Source organism: Piliocolobus tephrosceles, chromosome 19 (assembly GCF_002776525.5).
Source record: "Piliocolobus tephrosceles isolate RC106 chromosome 19, ASM277652v3, whole genome shotgun sequence".
Taxonomy (NCBI): Eukaryota; Metazoa; Chordata; class Mammalia; order Primates; family Cercopithecidae; genus Piliocolobus; species Piliocolobus tephrosceles.
In genome coordinates, this window is record NC_045452.1 from 25050966 (window position 1) to 25069019 (window position 18054).

Here is an 18054-nt window from a genome sequence, read left to right on the forward strand (position 1 = left end):
CCCATCATCAGGCCCCACACAGGGCCCATCATCAGGTTCCGCACAGGCCCTGCCGGGCAGGGGAGCAGGCAGCCTGCCACTGCCTGGACCAGGAGCTTCTGACATTGGGTGGGTGGGGGTTCCAGGAGCAGGCAGCCAGCCCCAGCCCCTCAGGGTCCAAACAGGAGGTAGGAGATGGAGTCTGGGGTCCGGGTCTTACTGCGTGACTCTAGACAAACAGATTAACTTCTCTGAGCCCGTTTCCTCCTCTGTGAAGTGGATAAATGTGCCCTGCCCAGTAAACTGACTTTGCCAGGCGGCTGTGAAGCTCACGCGAGACACTGAACATCGAGAGCTCCAGAAACTGCAGAGCCCGAGCCAGCACCCGCCCTCACACTCAGCTCAGCACAGTGCGAAGGAGGCGGAGCTCAGAACCCCCGCGGGGCCCGCCTGTGCCCTGGCTCAGCACCAGCTCAGAGTGCTTGAGGGACGCAAGATCTTTTTGGCCTCAAGACTTTACCCAAAACACACCCGATGAAGGTGGCAGTTGGCTCAGGTTTCTCCCAGTAAAGGACAAGCCAGGAAAGGCCCCTACGGAAGCCCGCCATCCACGCCGTGCTGGACGCACGTCCCCAGGCCCAGGGCTCCAGGAGAGGGCTCTTGGGATGACCCCCGCAGTACAGAAGGGAGGGGCTCGGAACCTGAGGGCGACTTCCAACAACGTCCTGGGGCCTGCTGGGGGCTCTCGGTCCCAGGGAGTAGGCTTCAACACAGGCAAGGATAAGAGGGACAGAAGCAACAGGACCTCTGGGTCCCTGTGAGGAGTGTGTGCTGGTACAGTCACCAGGCCATGGCAGGGCCCCTTCTCCAAGTCCTCCAGAGGACTCCTCAGACTTGGGCATGGACAGGTGCCTCCACGCGTGTTCACGTGCCACGGTTTATTGTTAGCGGAGACCTCGGATAACCACCTGTAGCCACCCTTAGCAACAACCCTGAGCCTCAAAACACACCACTCAGCCAACAAAGCGAGCTGCAGAAGGATCCGCTCCACAAGATGGTATTTACATAAAAATCTAAGTAGGAGGCAGGGCGTGGTGGCTCATGTCTGTAATCCCAGCACTTTGTGGGGCCGAGGCAGGTAGATCGCTTGAGTCCAGGAGTTTGAGACAAGCCTGGGCAACATGGCGAAACCCCGTCTCTACTAAAAATACAAAAAAATTAGCTGGGCGTGGAGGTGCGTGCCCGTAGTCCCAGCTACTTTAGGGGGCTGAGGCAGAAGGATGGCTTAAACCCAGGACACTGAGATTGCAGTGAGCCGAGATCACGCCTCTGCACTCCAGCCTGGGTGACAGAGTGAGACACTGTCTCTCAACAAAACAAAACAAAAGAAAAAACCTAAGTAAGCAAAACAGCAGCTTGAATGGTCAGGGACATACTCGTGCTGCAAAGAATCAAGACATGCCTGGGAATGACAGCCGCACGATTCAGGAGCCAGGGAGCGCTGGGGCTGGCTGCGTGGGGAGTCCAGGGCGCCTGCAAGGCTGGTGATAGGCAGGGGGGTGGGGTAGGTGTTGTGTGCATCTGAAACACTTATTAACCAGTCAGGTCACAGAGGCCTTCCAGGACTTCCTTTCTTCCTTCCTGTACCCAGAGCTGGCCTCTTGCTTCTGTGGAGGCTGTGCCTACCTGTCCCCATGCACTGGCTGGCCAGCTCTGGTTTCTCGCCCCCACCTTGGAAGGGCCTTTGTCCAGATGCCCCTGAGCTCCAGGTGCTCAGATGGTGGAGCTGCCATTCACTGAGTGCCCACTGCACAGGGCACTGCTCAGCACTGTGCACCAGGGAGAACAGGAGGTCCTAGACCCGGGCAGGGTCACGGGCCAGCGGGCAGCTGGACCAGGTGGGGCCTCCCAGTATATGCGTCTCTGTGCCTCCCAGCCCTGCCTGCCCTGGCGCTCACACGGTGTGCTTTTCCGGTTGAAGTGGCGGTGAGGATTAAGCCCTGGCTGGGAACACTCTCTCTCCACCTGCTGCTGGACACATCCCCCCGTGTCCACATCATCTCAAACACAGCGAGTACCCGGAGGCCTACCTGAGACAACACAGAACCCAGCCCGGCTCATCATGGCAATGCTAACAATCACCTTCCATAGCAGGAACTCAGGAGGCGGCTCCTGGGACCGGCCCGTGTGCCAGTCCTCCCAGGAGGCAGTGTGGGCGGGGTGGGGTCTGGGTGTGCCCTGGCCTCCGTGTGAACCTGCTCTGCACCTCCCTCAGGCCCTACCTGCTTCAGCACCACGTCGGGGTCGTAGTTCATGACTGTGAAGTGCTTCTCGTAGTCATCTAGGTCGTTGAGTGCGAAGGCCCTGGAAGACAAGCGTGTGTGGGTTCTTGAGCCAGCCTTGTCCCTGCGAGGTGCCACCCACTCAACCTTCCCAGCTAGGAGCTCAGGGCTTGGGGCAGGACCACCTGCTGCCCAGGCGGGAGCCTGTTCCCTTGTTTGTGTGGGCGGGGGAGCCCCACGGCCTCACTGAGCTGGGGTGGAGGTGAGTGAGATACTAGCTGTGAAGTCTCTGCAGGTCCATTAAAACGGCACCTGGTTCTCACGTGGGTGCCCATTTTACAAAGAATGTTCACATCCATTACCATGGGCAATGCCAGAACTCTGATGTGGGCAGGGCAGGTCACCGCCAACTACCACGCAGGGAGACAAGCTCCAAGGGCCGCTTGCGGGGTGAGTGATGGAGGGCACCTTCCAACTACACTTTCTGATTCCAAAAAGGGCCCATCGCTCACCCGCTACCTCCACCCGGTCCCCCAGCTCCCTGACCCTGGACCCAGCCAGCCCTCCACTTACCGGTTGGAGAACCGCAGCCAGAACACATCATACACGAACAAGCGCAGGGGCTTCACTGACCGCAGCAGCACGATGTAGCGGATGTCAAACTTCACCTTCCCCACGTCTTCTCGAAGGAACAATACAGGACTTTCAATGTACTTGGACACAACCTGGAGGACACAGGCGCAAGCTCACTGGTGGCCCTCGTCTCCCCTCTGCTGGGCCAGGACAGAGCACTCTGGGGCTCCTGAGCACACAAAACCACGCAGGGGGCAAAGACAGGGCTGCCCTTTACTCCTCCTTCTGCCTTTTCAAACCTGCCAAGGTTGCCGCAAAGTCTTTTTTTATTTTGAGACAGTCTCGCTCTGTCGCCCAGGCTGGAGTGCAGTGGCGTGATCTGGGCTCACTGCAAGCCCCGCCTCCCGGGTTCAGGCCATTCTCCCACCTCAGCCTCCCAAGTAGCTGGGACTACAGGCGCCCGTCACCATGCCCAATTAAGTTTTTGTATTTTTAGTAAAGACGGGGTTTCACTGTGTGGGCCAGGATGGTCTCAATCTCCTGACCTTGTGATCTGTCCGCATCGGCCTCCCCAAGTGCTGGGATTACAGGTGTGAGCCACTGTGCCCGTGCCCGGCCCTTTTTTTTTGAGACAGAGTTTCATTCTGTCACCCAGGCTGGAGTGCAATGGCACAATCTCAGCTCACTGCAACCTCTGCCTCCCAGGTTCAAGTGATTCTCCTGCCTCAGCCTCCCAAGTAGCTGGGATTACAGGTGCCCGCCACCACGCCCAGCTAATTTCTGTATTTTTAGTAGAAAGGGGTTTCTCCATGTTGGCCTGGCTGGTTTCGAACTCCTGACCTCAGGTGATCCGCCCACCTTGGCCTCCCAAAGTGCTGGGATTACAGGCGTGAGCCACCGCGCTCTGCAGCAAAGTCTTTATATCCATTTTTAATTGAAATGGAATATAAATTCTCACCCATAATTCCATCCACCCCACCCCACAGCCTGAAGTCTCCATTACAATCATCCTTGTGATGCATTTCCTGCCAGCCTCTGACAAGGTATACAGCCCAGGCGGATTCTGTGCCCTGCAATACTGCCTCTGGATGTCCCCTCACCACGAATCTTTACCACGGCTCTGAGAGGCTCCTTGTCCAGGCTCAGTCACCTCATCCTGCTGGGCAGCCATACCTGGCACACTATGTGGTAAGGACTTGGAGGGCAGTCACACCCAGGACAGTTCTTTTTTTAAAGACAGGGTCTTGCTCTGTCGCCCAGGGTGGAGTGCAGTGGCACGATCACAGCTCACTGCAGCCACAATCCCCTGGGCTCAAGTGTTCCTCCTCCGCTTGCCAGAGTGCTGAGATTATAGGTGTAAGCCACCTTGCCCAGCCTGGACCTGTCCATGAGGACCATGACACTTGGTCCCCTCTGCCCCGGGGCTCCTGGGCTGCAGGGCCCACCTTTGGGGTGCTCTCTCGGTGCCGGATGATGCTGTGCAGGCTCTTGGTGACGTGGGTGTCCAGGCTGCGAGCCAGGTTCCAGGGCTTGCAGATCCAGTGGTTGTCCTCGCCCCTGGGGAGCAGAAGGGCTGTCTGGGTGGCACCTGGGGCCTGAGTTCCCAGATGATGCCACCCCAGGACACAGCGGCAGAAGTGGGTGGCCCACTTCTCCTTGGGAACTGAGTGGGCACCAGAGAGGAGCTGTCAGAGGCAGGGGCTTGGGGAACGAGGAGGGGTTTGCCAGAGCCCAGGGAGCTGTGCTGCGGTGGAGAGGACAGCCCCAGCAAAACCCTGGAGAGGTCCTGCAGTCCATGAGGCCAGCCGTGACATTTGGGGCCCAGAGCTCGGCTCCCGCACCACGGTTTCCACAGTGGGTGCTCACGGAGCACAAAGGTGGACACAGAGGCTGGGCTGGGGGAAAGGGCCATGGAGCGTGCCGATGCCGTGTCTGAGACTTACCACCTTTCTCGCTGCTGGAAGTAGCTGACAAACTGGGGCAGCTCGGTGCGCAGGTTGAAGGTTCGGGGCAGCCAGGCTGGGCCCTCAGGGCCGCCGGCCCGGCGCGCTATGGAGGCCAGGCAGTCCTTGACAGTCAGCAGGTTCTCGCAGGGGAACTGGTTCAGCAGCACGCCCGGCCTCTCCTGGCTGAGTTTCCTGCAGGGCGGAGGCAGGTGCACCAGCTCAAGGGGAGGCCGGCAGTGCCTAGAGGCCCTGACTGGGAGGACTCCTGTGGCCAGAGGTGCCCTCACCTGTAGTCCTTGAAGTGTGAGAAGTTGAACAGGATGTCGGCGTCTGCCTCGCTCTGGGTGAGGGTGAAGCGCGGGTGGGTGAGGCTGCTGGCCACCTGCTGCACATCCGTGTAGACCCTGTGGGGAGAGCCCAAGCTGGGTAACCCCGGCTCCGAAGTGTCCAAGTGGGACTCCAGCACCACCCCTAGCTCAGGGACTCCCCTCCCTGTTTTGAAGTTAATGTGGCAGAGGCGAGTCCTGGGTTCGAGTCACGATGTTGGACAGCCCAGGTTCAGAACCTGCTGCCTCCGATCTGCCGAGGGAGGGGGGCAACCCGTACCCTTGTGACTCCTGGTTCCTCATCTTCAGGACTGGACCACACCATCCACCTCACATTTGTCGTTAAAATTAAATGGCATAATTTGGGTGTTTATTATGTGCTAGTTCTTTCCTCTCACACGGAAAAAGGATGAACCCAGGGCCTCCAATCTCACACGGGCACACCAAGGGCCTCCATGAGGCCTCTGCCCCAGAGGAGGTGGAGGGACCTTAGGCCCCGGCCACGTCACCACCAGACTCATGTCTCAGCAAGAGCCCCTGGGCTGCCCGGCTGGGGCAGACGCCAGCAGGGAGGAAAGCCCTCAGGACAGGTGGAGGGGACAGAGTGGAGCAGGCTGCCTGTTCCTGGCTGGACCAAATTTAGGCAGCCAAGGGGAGTATCTGGGAGCCTCAGGGAGGGGCTCCTGTGAAGGCTACGGCGGAACCTGCTCTGCATCTCTGGGTCCTCACCTGTGCCTGTTTCCACAAGGTGTCCAGCCTGGACCTTCTGGCCTGGCCTTCCTTAACTCACCAGCCACACCTGCAGCCTCTCGGCAGGGGCCCCTCCTGGCAGCCCGGGTGGCTGTTGTAGGTGCCCAGCATGTTCCCAGCCAGCAAAGGCTCCCCGCTTTGGGGAGGGCCGGCACGCACAGGCCTGGCTGGTGTTGGGTTCCAGGACTGGATGAGCATGGTATCCGGGTAAGTGGAGCAGCCCCATGGCATGCAGGGTTGGTAATGGGACCCCTTGGTGCCCAGAAGACGGGGTGGGATGGGGACCGGTATGGCCGACGCTTCTGCCCAGGGGACCCTCTACCCACTGCCAGCATTTCCATGGTCTAGTCCTATTTTTAACTTTCAAGGATGTTTTTATTTTATTTTTTTTTAAGAAGGAGTCTTGCTCTGTAGCCCAGGCTGGAGTGCCATGGCCTGATCTCAGCTCACTACAGGAAGAGGCTTCAAAAGATTCTTCCTCCTCAGCCTCCCGAGTAGCTGTGATTACAGGCGCCCGCCACTGTGCCATACTTTTTTTTTTTTTTGTATTTTTAGTAGAGATGGGGTTTCACCATGCTGGCCAGGCTGGTGTTGAACTCCCGACCTCAGGTGATCTGCCTGGCTGGGACTCCCAAAGTGCTGGGATCACAGGTGTGAGCCGCCGCACCTGGCCTCATGGGTGAGGTGTGAAACCTGGGAGGCAGAGGTCGCGGTGAGCTGAGATTGTGCCACTGCACTCCAGCCTTGGTGACAGAGGGAGATTCCGTCTCCAAAAAAAAAAAAAAAATCTCCGGAAAGCCGTGCTCACTCTTGCACTTTCCGCAGCATTTTCTCTGGGATCCCAAGAACTCCACTCCCTGCCCTTGTCACTGCAGCGCCCAGACAGGACACAGCTGACTTGCTGTGCGCCATGTGCCAAGCACTGTTCTGGGGCTATGGGAATCACGAAGCGTGGGAGGCGGCAATTGGGGACACGTCTCAGGCCAAGGAGTGGGGGCTACGCACTTGAAGATGTGGTCGTGGGGGTGCACTACGGGGTTGATGTCAAGTGGCAGCTTCTCCTTGTTTTCCTCCAGAATGGCCTAGAAGGAAACACACCGGAGGTAGAGATGAGGTCAAGGAAGGGAGGGGAAGGCCGGGCGTGGTGGCTCTTTCCCATAATCCCAGCACTTTGAGAGGCCAAGGCAGGTGGATCGCATGATGTCAAGAGTTCAAGACCAGCCTGGCCAACATGGCAAAACCCTGACTCTACTAAGAATATAAAAATCAGGAGGCTGAGGCAGGAGAATCGCTTGAACCCAAGAGGCAGAGGTTGCAGAGAGCCAAGATCGCGCCACTGCACTCCAGCCTGGGAAAGACTGTGAGACTCCATCTCAAAAAAAAAAAAAAAAGAAAAGAGAGGGAGGGGACACAAGGCTCCCTGCCTGGTGTCAGGTTCTAAGGCCTCACGGGGCGTATGGCTGCTCCTCCCTCCCAACACCCCAAAGCCTCTAACCACCCCCTCACCCCAGGATTCTGGGGCTCCAGGCCCCAAAAGAACCAGGTAAACATTGCTGCACATCTTCTCAATGCTACTTCGAAATCACACGGGGAAAGAAGGTGCTAAACTCCTCCTGGGAGGAGCTGCTTAGTCCTAGGAGCCCCGAGGGCTGTCCGGAGCTTCAGCAGTGTGATGATTTAAAACATGCCCATGTGCTGCACATGGTGGCTCAAGCCAGTAATGCCTGTACTTTAGGAAGCTGAGATGGAAGACTGCCTGAGCCCAGGCGTGTAGGACCAGCCTGGGCAACATACTGAGACCTCGTCTCTACAGAAAAAGTAAATAATTCGCGGGGCTTGGTGGCCGTTGCCTGGAATTCCAGCTACTTGGGAGGCTGAGGCAGGAGGATTGCCTGAACCCAGGAATTAGAGGTGGCAGTTAGCTAGGATGATGCCACTGTACTCTAGCCTGGACAAAAGCAAGACCCCATCTTTAAAAAAAAAAAAAAAAAAAGATTAAAACATGCCTACAAACTCTTTGACACTCTTCCAAAGGCAGAGCCGCATCCACCTCTGAGTTGCTTCTAATAAGCAGGACAAGGGTGGAAGGGACAGGGTTGCTCCTGTGACAAGGCCATGAAGCCGGAGGCTTCCTCTTCGCTCTCTCCCTAGGATCGCTTGCTCTGGGAGAAACCAGGTGCCACATCCTGGGGACACCCGAGCACTCCAACAGAGAGGCCCACAAGGCAGGGAGCCCAGGCCTCCTGCCAACAGCCAGCACCAACACAGCAGGCATGCACATATGCCGTACAGAAGCGGGGCCGCAGCCTGACGGGCAGCCTGTGTATCTCGAGGGAGACCTGAGGCACCCTGCTGAGCCACTCCTGAACTCCTGGCCCACAGAAATCGTGTGAGAGAATAAATGTTTGCTGTTTTAAGGTGCTAAGTTTTGGAGTTACTTGTTACCCAGCCATAGCTAATGGACACAGGCAATCCTGGGCCCAGAGCACAGACCTGATTGTGAAGGGTCAAATGGGAAAAAAAGGACACCTGGCCTCGTATCTTCTCTTCCTGGTCAGCACAGAGCTTCCCAAGGAAAACACGAACTTTAGTTCCTGTTCCATTAACAAACAAGCCCAAGACCAGGAAGCGTTCGTCCCTCCAGTTGCATCCACAAACGCATTCACTTTTTCAGGCAAACGTGTACTAAGCACCTTCCTGGTGCAGGGGCTCCGGGAGGCTTGTAAGCACCCTTTGAACCAGTAAGACTGACCCCCTTGATTTTGGCATGGTTGGTTCAATCATCACTGACTTAGACCAAAGTGAAAGGAGGTCCCCCTACAGCCCACCCCTGCAGTCAGGAGTGCCCACACAAACACACCACCACCCCACGCGCCCACTCATCTAACCCTTCCCACAACCCTCCGAGGCACTTAGCGCCTGGTGTGCAGAAAGGACGACTTCAGTCACCGTGGGGCAAGCCTGCAGCCTCAGCCCACAAGCCGCCAGGTCCCCTTGGTTCTGGACTCCAGCTCTTCCACCCGCTGTGTGACCCTTGGCAAGTGACTTAACCTCTCTGTGTCTCAATGTCCTCATCCTCAGTAAAATCAAGATAAAAACAGAACTGTAAAATTGTAAGGAACTGAGTGGCACATGGCCACAAAGTACTAAGCACAGGCTCCCCTGTAGGCTGGTTCCAGCCTACGGAAGCAGCAACAGATGAGAGGGGAAGGGAAGGAGGAGAGACGGGTCAGGGTAGGAACCCCCTTCCCAGCCCTGACTGGTCCTGGAGGTGGCTATGTTCCCATAGGCTCCTCTTCCTCCCCTGGCACTGGGGCCTCGCCAACTCTGGCTCCCTAACCCGCCAGCCTCCTAGTATGGGGCCTGGATGAGCTCTTACCTCCAGTCAGGCACTTCCGAGTGGCCAGCTGGGTCCCTTGGGGCCCTGACCGAGACTGAAAGCACTTTTGTTATCAGTAACAGTGACCGTGATGGCAACTTGCAGGCCTGCTGAGTGAGGGAGGCACGCGATATGTGAACACAGGGTGTTTCTGTGCCTCAGTGAGATGAGGATGGGGCTGAGTGGGGTTCACGGCCAAGACCAACTGCACAGCCCCCTCCTTCCTGAGGGAGCACCAGGCACCCTGGGATCTGAAGCCTCAGTCGCACAGCCGCAGGCAGCTTGTGTTCACTCTCTGAGCCCCTCGTCTCTCAGAGGCTCCCAAAACTCTCTATGCCTCCCATGGTAACTGGCTCAGGGCCTGGCACCCGGCTGGCGTTTGATAATATTTGGTGTCTGTACAGAGAACATTCTGGAAGCTACCAAGCAGACAGGCCCTGGGGTGGAGGAGGGCTGCACCTGGTAGTGCTCGGCGGGTGGCTCCGGCGTGCAGGAGCTGAGGTCCAGCATGTCGGTGGGGGCCCAGGGCAGCAGCATGCACTTCCGGATCAGGGGGTCTGTCTCTCCGTAGGCAAAGTCTCGGGTCACCTCCTCTGTGCCAAGACACGTGTGCCCATCAGAGAGGGTGACAGGACACTGGGCTGAGGCCCCTCTTCCAGGATGGGCAGGTGCTGACTTACCGCCAGTGTCCAGGTCCCTCAGGGGCCACAGCAGCGTGTAGGCCACCTGCTGGGGCATGTAGAAGAAGGGTGCCGTGGCAAAACTGGGCACGTCTGCGTGCTGGATCCGCGAACCGAACTCGTCCATGATATACCACACCGGCATCTTCTCCTCGGCTGTCTGCAGACAGAGCACATATGGCACTCGTCGCTCACCCGTCCGCCTACTGGAACTCCCTTCTGGAACCCAGACATCGAGCACCCATCAGCCCACAGCCACCTCTCTGATCTTGGAGGCCCCCTCACATATACTCCAGGCCCTTTAGCTAAGCTAGGGGCTCCGGGACAGCAGCCCTGCCTTAGCACACCAGGACACAGGCCTGGGTAACGCAGTGTGACAACTCGTGGTAAAAGGGCGTTTGGTAACAAGGCACACAGCCCAGCACCCGTAGGGTTGTATCTGGGTTTGTGGGTAATTGGGGGGTGGGGGGAGTAGTCTTTGAGCTCAAGGAAGGCTCCCTGGAGGAGGTGATATCTAAGGTAAAATCATGAGAAACAAGCAGCTGTCTCTTCCTAAACTAACAGTGGTGAGGGGCTGGAGCATGGGGTGAGTCCGCGGAGAGGCCACCAGGGGTGGGTGAGGAATGGCTGAGGGCTTTTAAGAGAGTGACAGAATCAGAGGGGCCAGGAAAGAGGCAGCTGAGTCATCTGGGCCCTCTGAGTTTAGGAGTCTGAGAGGGCTGCGTCCTGTGAGCTCAGGGGTCAGCTGGGCCCAAGTCCCCAGGATAGCACGCTCCTTAGGAAGCCACAGGAGAAAGTGAGCTATTTGCTCTGGACAGCCCCTCACCCAGCCTGATGGCACAGGGCAGCAGAGGTCTGTGCCCATGCCTGTCCTCCCCGTCCCCGGGGCCCAGCTACCCACTCACCCCATGGGCCAGCTGGTAGGTCTGGTTGAACTTCCACATCTCCTCCAGGACCAGGGCCACAGCCTCCGCACTGGGCAGCTCACCGTGGAACTCAATGCCCATCAGGTTGGCCATGCGGTGCAGCAGCCCGGGCACCTGCTGCAGCTGCTGGCGTGCATGCTCCACACGGCAAGTCCAGGCGTGGTCGATGAGGAAGATGCTGCGGGCATAGGCCACAATGTGAGGTTGCCGGGCAGGCATGGGGCAAAGGGAAGTGGGGGGAGGAAGAGGCCCAGGGCTGTGTTGGGACCAGGACTCAAGCTTCCTGAGATTTGGTCTGCCGGGTGCCGTAGTTATGCCCAGTTTGGACTCCAGTGGGCCTGGGTCAGGTGCTGGCGCTGCTGTTCACTCCCTGTGTGATCCTGAGCAAGCACCTCCTCCTCTTCAAGCTTCTCAAACAGGGCAGCAGGGGTCTCTACCGCCTGTCACCAGGCTGTCACAGCAGCAGATGAGACTAGATACGTGGTATACCTACTGTCCACCAAGCACTTGCAATAAACACACCGGCAGTCACTAGCATGAACCTGGACCTCGGGCCACTGCAGGGCTGGCCCACGCTTCCCATCTCGCTGCCTGCAGGCCGGGTACACCACAGCTGCTCAACAAAAGCAAAGGCCCTACACGCCGGAGGCCAGCGCAGGCAGACAGCACGGGGGCTACCACACAGGTCTCGCCCACGCGGCCAGGTCTTCTGGAAGCACTAAGGCTTTTTTGTGGGAGAGGCTTCCAGTCCCCGCACACAGGATCCCTGCAGCTGAGCCCCTACAGAAGCATGTCGGGGCTGTGGCACAGGACGAGCCGTCCCTACCTGTAGGACACAGGGCTGACCATAATCCTCCCAGAGCCCTGCCGGATTAGGAGGCACCAAACAGGTGCCTAAAGGGCAAAGCAGCCCCCAGCTTGCCTCCGTCTCTGTTCCCTTTTTAACATGAAAGGGACAACCAATGTTCCAGTTCTTAGGCTGGGGGGCAAGTTCAGGAGTATTTATCTTCTTGTGCTTACATGAGTTTTGTTGGCCCGTCCTAAAATAAGTGGGTTTACTCTTGCACTTATGCTAGAGTGGGTGACCACAGGATGCAGGGCAGAGCCAGGCCTTCGGGGTGACCCTTGGCACGTGCAACAAGGGGTGCTGTACAAAGAGAGGTATGGGGATGCGGATGGAGAGCCTGTTGGGACCTGGCAATCAGGGGAGACTCGGGGGGATGAAGGCCTGGAAGCAGAAAGGCCCAGAAGCAGGTGAGGCTGAAATGAACACTCAGCCTCCAAATCCGAGACTCTGGATTCCCAGCCTCCCACCACCCACAGCGTGGCTGGCAGCGGGTTCTGTGGTTGTAGGCCCGAGACAGAATGTGAGCTGGGAGCTCCAAGGGCTTGCAGAGAACGTGTTGTTCAATGCAACAGGTGAATGCATTGAATTCACCTGTTCTTGGGCCTGAGCGGCACAGAACTCACTTCACTGAACCTGAAGGGGAGGGTGAGCCCGAGCACGCATGGGCGGGGGTGCTGGGCTCTCCATATTTCTGGGGTGACTTGCTACTGCCCACTCACAGCTGGAGGAGGCGGCGGGAGAAGCTCCGAAGAAGAGACCAGACGCCTGCCCAAAGAGCTGTGCATGGACACAGGCGCCCGGCAAGTTTCTCCGAGGGTCCACAAAACCTGTGGCGGAGGGGCCTGCAGGCCTGTCCTAGGGATAGCCACTCTTGGTCCCTAGGGGCAGGAAGCCTGGGGTACAGTCTCAGCTCTGCCCTAACTACTCCATGGCCCTTGGCAAGGCCAGGCCTGCTCTGGGTCTCAGGTCCTCAGGTGTTCCAGGGCCCAGCCCAGATTCCAATTCAGCAGGACCAGAAAGGGGCTTTGACCGTGGAGGAGTAAGGCTGACCTGCACCCTTAACCTGGAGGGTGACCTCGGGCAAAACGAACTCCTAATCCCCTGTAGCAGGACCACTGTGACAATGAGACTGCTGGGAGAGGCTGTCAGGCCACAGTCCATCCGGTCACCATAGGAATGCTCTGTGTTGCCATGGACACTACTCTGAAGCCCGGATGGACAACCACTGGCCACATGTGCTTGCCACAGAGCTGTCCTGAGGAAGATGTCCAGGAGAATCTACATTACTGCATCTCCCACCTTTCACCAGGTGAGGGTCATGGTGGTGTCTCTGGCCAGGCTCCTACCTGTTGGGGTTGGCTGCCTGGAGCCCGCTCTCCCTGGTCACGATGACCTTGTAGCACAGCTCGCTCCCCGGGTTGGGCTGCTTTCTCCGCACCTCCCGGGCTGCCTCGTCCTCCTCCTCTTCCACTTCCTCCACTTGCATGATCCCAAACACCTCCCCAGCGTCGAAAACCTGGGGGCCAGAGCTCAGGTCAGCAGGGGCATGGGCAGGAGACCCCACCCTAATGCCTTCACCACCAGCTCCAGAAAGCCACCCAGGGTGCCACACCCAGGCTTCAAGGACAAACTTGTCTCCTTCAGAGGAGTGGAACCTGTTTAATGCAACTACACACAGTCTTATGGGTGGGCACACTGAAGCTCCTGGAGATTTCAGGGTCAGAATGGGGATCTAACGTACCCCACCATCGCCTGAGCTGTCATCCAGAGCCCCTTGTCCCACCGGATGCTGTGCATGGAGATGGGACCTCAAGGACTGGCTGGAGGTATCTGCAGTCCACCCTCTTCACATTACAGGGAAAGAGAGGCCCCAAAGGCAGAGAAGTCAATGGAAGAGTCAGGATCTTGGTGGCTGGGGGCACACCCCAATGTGCCCCTCACAGAAGAACCCTTCAACACTAGGACAGCTGAGTCAATTCACAGAGAAGCCTCCTCCAGCCCAGCCTCACCCACTCCAGGCCAACGGGAAGTGAGGCCCCAGGTCAAGGTGGGATGGGAAGATAAGGGCCTTGTCCTGCCTCACATGGCTAGTCAAGCAGGCAAGTGACCTCTTCCGGTGTGCGTGGAGCACAGGGGTCCCTGGCCCAGCCACACTCACGCACTGTCTGCCACAAGCCGGCAAAGGGGGCTTCCGGGCAGATTCTGGAGCCAGGCTGTGTGGGTTCAAATCTTGGTTTCACCACTTCCTAGACAAGTGACCTTGAACAAGTTACTTAACTATCCCGTGGGTGTTTCCTCATCCACACGATGGGAATAACAGAACCTCTCTCTGAGGACTACTGGGAGGATGAGATGATTCAGACCCAGAGCTCAGAGTGGGGCCCGGCCACAGCAAATGCTCTATAAGCAAGGGTTCCATTGTTACGCTTCTGAGACTGTTTCTTCTCCTGTGAGAGTGGGTGTCATCCACCTTTCAGGACACTGACGGAATGAAATCAAACAGCGTGCATCAAGTCCTGGCATACAGCGGAGGCTCAACAAAGGCCAGTTCCTCCTGATAACCTATTTCCCATTACTCGATTAAAAACGGCAGTTGGAAACTAGTTAACTACTCGGGTGCAGGCAGCTTTTGTGCACTGGGCAGGACTTGCCCTTTGGTGGCATGAGGATGAATCACTCATGGTCTCGCTCAGGGAGCTCATGGCTGAGTAAGTTCTAGGCCACCTGAGAGTATCAGGTAAATTGCTCTGGGGCCTGGAGGGCCTGGGAAGACTTTGCGGATGAGGAACCATAACCCGAGGGAAGATTTAAACATGAGGCTACAGGGTGAGGATGGAAAGGAACTCCAGGCAGAGGGAAGAATAAGAGCGAAGGCCTGGAGGCAGATAGCCCAGGGTGGAGCAAACCAGGGGTCACATGAGAGACAAGGCACCTGAGACAAGGGGCGTCCAGTTCTCCTTTAGTCCTCAAGGTGGGTCCGGGGAGGCTACTGCCTTCTCCAGTTTAGGACTGGGGGGAGGCTCAGAGGGCTGGAATCCAGACCTCAGGCTTCCGCCCCAGTACCCCAAATCCCCAGGGGACAGTCTGAGGCTTAGGGAGAGAGTCTGCCTCAAGACTGCCTTGGCTTCAACCCAGCTGTGAAATGGGGGTAACCACATCCCCTTCATGGCAGGACTGGAAGAGCTCCCCAGGAGATAAGGGGGGTGGTTTTGCAAATGGGAAGCTTGTGCAGACAGAAGAGTAGACATTTTAAAAACACCTCTTCGGCCAGGCGCGGTGGCTCACACCTGTAATCCTAACACTTCGGGAGGCCGAGGAGGGCAGATCATGAGGTCAGGAGTTCGAGACCAGCCTGACCAACATGGTGAAACCCCATCTCTATTAAAAATACAAAAACTAGCTAGGTGTGGTGGTGCACGCCTGTAATCCCAGCTACTTAGGTAAGGCTGAGGCAGGAGAATCTTTTGAACCTGGGAGGCGGAGCTTGCAGTGAGCCGAGATCACTCCACTGCACTCCAGCCTGGGTGGCAGAGCAGACTCCGTCTCAAAAAAAAAAAAAGAAAAAAAAAATGTCTTCCCCATCCTTTCCAGGGCAGCCACCCTAAGGTGAGGCAGGAGGGCTGATGGCCACGGGTGGAAGGGCCCATGGCACTGGCAGGTGGTGCTGCTGCTTCTGGCGTCCTCCCCCGCACCTGGGCCAGCAGCAGTAGCGGGCTTCCCTCGGAAGAGCTGCAGGTTTGTGTCTGGTAAAGCAGTGACTCAGCTCTGCCCTTAATGGCTGGGGAGGGTCACGGAAAAACACTTGCTGCCCCTTAGTAGGGGAACAGCAGGCAGGGCAGCCTGGGCAGGGGATGAAATGCAGCGGCGACCACCCTGTGTGCCGGGCATATTTCTCATGCCACCTCCCATCCCTCCAATAGTGTGGGAGCCAGGTGGTGTCTCACCATCCCCTTCCCGGATGGAGAACAGGACTCAGATGGGCGAGTGACTGCCCGAGGGAGGGCGTGCTACCATGGAAGCTGGCTGGGCAGGAGCTGGTCATTCCCACTGTGCTCCTTTCACGCAGCACATGGGAAGCCTTTTGTCCTCACGAACAAACCAGGGTCCCTTCCACCCACCACAGGCCTGGGTCCAGAGTGGGCCTCGGAAAGCATATGGCAGAAGTGAGGGGCAGAGGAAACTCTGTGACACTGTAGCATAAGGAAGCGCCACTCACTGTACATTTCCCGCAGGAAGGTTCTTAGTCCAACCAGGATTACACAGAGAAAAACTGGCTCAGAAACCATAGGGTCTGGCCAGCAGCCAGGCTCAGGGACTCCTAGCTCCCGGCCCGGGGCCCTGTTCTTGGCTCTGGGGTTCCACTTCATCACCTGCGCCACTTGGCTCATCTCAGTTGGGGAGGCGGCACCCGGAGGAGATGCCAGGTCTCGGCTAAAGAAAAGAGCCCCCAGCCAGCCCGGGAAAGCGCTGTGGCTTCAGCCCCTGGGCACGCAATCCAAATCCGGGGCTCATCCCCAGCCAGGACAGTGGGAAACGCTTTGGAGTGGAGGAGGCAGGTGAGCAGGATGGGCCGTCCTCACAAAAAGGGAGAGAACCTCGAGGCTTCTCAACCTTTTCCATTTTTCTTTACATTTCTCCTCCACCTCTCACAGCCTGTTTTCTTTAATCTGCAAGATGAGGGGAACCCGAGGCTCACATTAAATGAAAAAACACTGAATTCGTTGAACCCAAGAGTTACAGCTACACAAATTCACAGGGTTCCCGTTGTCCCTGTGAGGTAGCGGCTGAAAGAATCCCTCTGAAGGGACCCTCGGAGCCGCAGTGTTCTCATCTGCGAAGTGGGAGAGATGAGTTTCACTCCTCGCAGGCCTTTGTGAGGCTCGGGTGTGTGGAGGACCTAAAGTTTCCACCGCACCCCTCGGCCGGCCTCGGGCCCAGGCAGATCAGGGCCGCAGGTACCCTGGTCTCCTGCTGTCACTCCTCGGCCCCCAACTCCACGCCGCTCCAGAACTGCCCAGAACGCGGTCGGGGTGGCTCAGCGCGGCTCCCACCGCCCGGGAGCGCCCTTTCCTGCCCCGCGCCGCGGGCTCCCGCCGCCGCGTTCCCACCCCGGCAGCCGCACGTGCCCGCCGCTCTTCCCCGCACCTCGTGCTCCAGCTTGTGCAGGAGGCGGCCCCAGTAACGTTCGGGGACCCCCGAAGCGCGCAGCGCCGGGCCGTGCAGCGCCGCGAACTCGGCCAAGGCCTCCGCGCCCTCCTCCGGCGTCTGGCCCGGGCTGCTACGCTCCGCAGGCGGGCGCTCTGGACCCCGCTCGGCCTCCATGGCGCCTGCACCCGCGCCGACTCCGGCGCCGCCCGCCGGCCCTGCCCTCCCGCCTCAGCGCCCGCGGCCGTCAGCACCGCCCCCCCCCCCCCCCCCCCCCCCCCGCCCCCCCGGCCCCGCCCTCCTCCCCACCGACCCCCACCCCGCCCCGCCCTCCTCCCGGTCCTCCCCCGCCCCGCCCTCGTCCCGCCCCCAGCCCGCCTCCAGCCGGTTTCGCTGCGGCCCCCGGGCAGGCCCTGCGCGTCAGCGAGGCGCGTGCGTGAGCGCGCGAGCTTGCGGGGCGGGGGCGCGCGCCTGCGGCGGCGCCTGCGGTGTGGCTGCCGCCGTGTGCGCACGTGCACCCAATGGAGACGGAGCTTTTCTCGCTCAGCCTGCGGCGACCCAGGGGAATGCCGGGAGGGCGGGGTGGCTATCTCTGGCGCTGTCAGGACAGGAAGAGGCTCCACCTACTGCCCGGAAGGGGGAACTGGCTGACGCGGCGCTGCTGTTCCTGCACCAGGCACCCAGGGCTTGCGGGCCCCCGCCCCGGGGGAGTAAGGAACTCTCGATTCTTGTGAGTGCTTCACCAGATTTGGATGCTGCAAAATCGTGGCCCTTCTCAATTATATTTGGAATCGGAATGTCAGTTGGTCCAATTAAGACCAAGTGTACCCGTCAAAAGAGTTTACTCCTACATGTCAGGATGTTGAACTGGGGGTGGTGGCTACGTAGTCCCAGTTACTCGGGAGGCTGAGGCGGGAGGATCGCTTGAGCCCAAGAATTCAAGTCCAGCCTCCGCAACATAGCGAGACTCCCTCTTTAAAAGACAAAAACAGTTCAGTTACAGACTTTCAAAAGACATTCTCTTTTGAACTTTCATTGAGTTTTATTGCTCCATAGGGATATATTTTAATGTCTTCCTGTTTGTAATATTGTAAGAATTGTAATTTGCTAAAAAAAAAAAAAAAAGGCTGAGAATTCTTTTGAGTTTCAGATGCTATTTTGATAACATGTTTGAACTGAGTTTGAACGAAATGCACCAGTTCAGAGGACTTGTTCAAATTC

The 18054-nt window shown here is 58.2% G+C and overlaps 1 protein-coding gene across 4 annotated transcripts in view; it reads right to left on the reverse strand.

Annotated features, from left to right (window-relative positions):
• Positions 1 to 17103, reverse strand: part of TTLL12 (tubulin tyrosine ligase like 12) — a 24078-nt gene extending 6975 nt beyond the window's left edge. For 3 of the 4 annotated variants that reach the window (XM_026449449.1, XM_023221794.2, XM_023221793.2), the window contains exons 1-11: positions 16834 to 17103; positions 13035 to 13204; positions 10821 to 11019; positions 9916 to 10075; positions 9695 to 9828; positions 6862 to 6938; positions 5068 to 5184; positions 4778 to 4972; positions 4280 to 4391; positions 2835 to 2986; positions 2262 to 2343 (exon numbers count right to left, since the gene is read on the reverse strand). In XM_026449449.1, the coding sequence (XP_026305234.1) occupies positions 2262 to 2343; positions 2835 to 2986; positions 4280 to 4391; positions 4778 to 4972; positions 5068 to 5184; positions 6862 to 6938; positions 9695 to 9828; positions 9916 to 10075; positions 10821 to 11019; positions 13035 to 13204; positions 16834 to 17010 (1575 nt within the window). In that variant the 5' untranslated portion in view covers positions 17011 to 17103. Of the gene's footprint in view, positions 1 to 2261; positions 2344 to 2834; positions 2987 to 4279; positions 4392 to 4777; positions 4973 to 5067; positions 5185 to 6861; positions 6939 to 9694; positions 9829 to 9915; positions 10076 to 10820; positions 11020 to 13034; positions 13205 to 14620; positions 15040 to 16833 lie in introns of those variants that run through there. The other variant, XM_026449450.1, reaches the window with a different exon arrangement.
• Between the last annotated feature and the right edge of the window lie 951 nt (positions 17104 to 18054).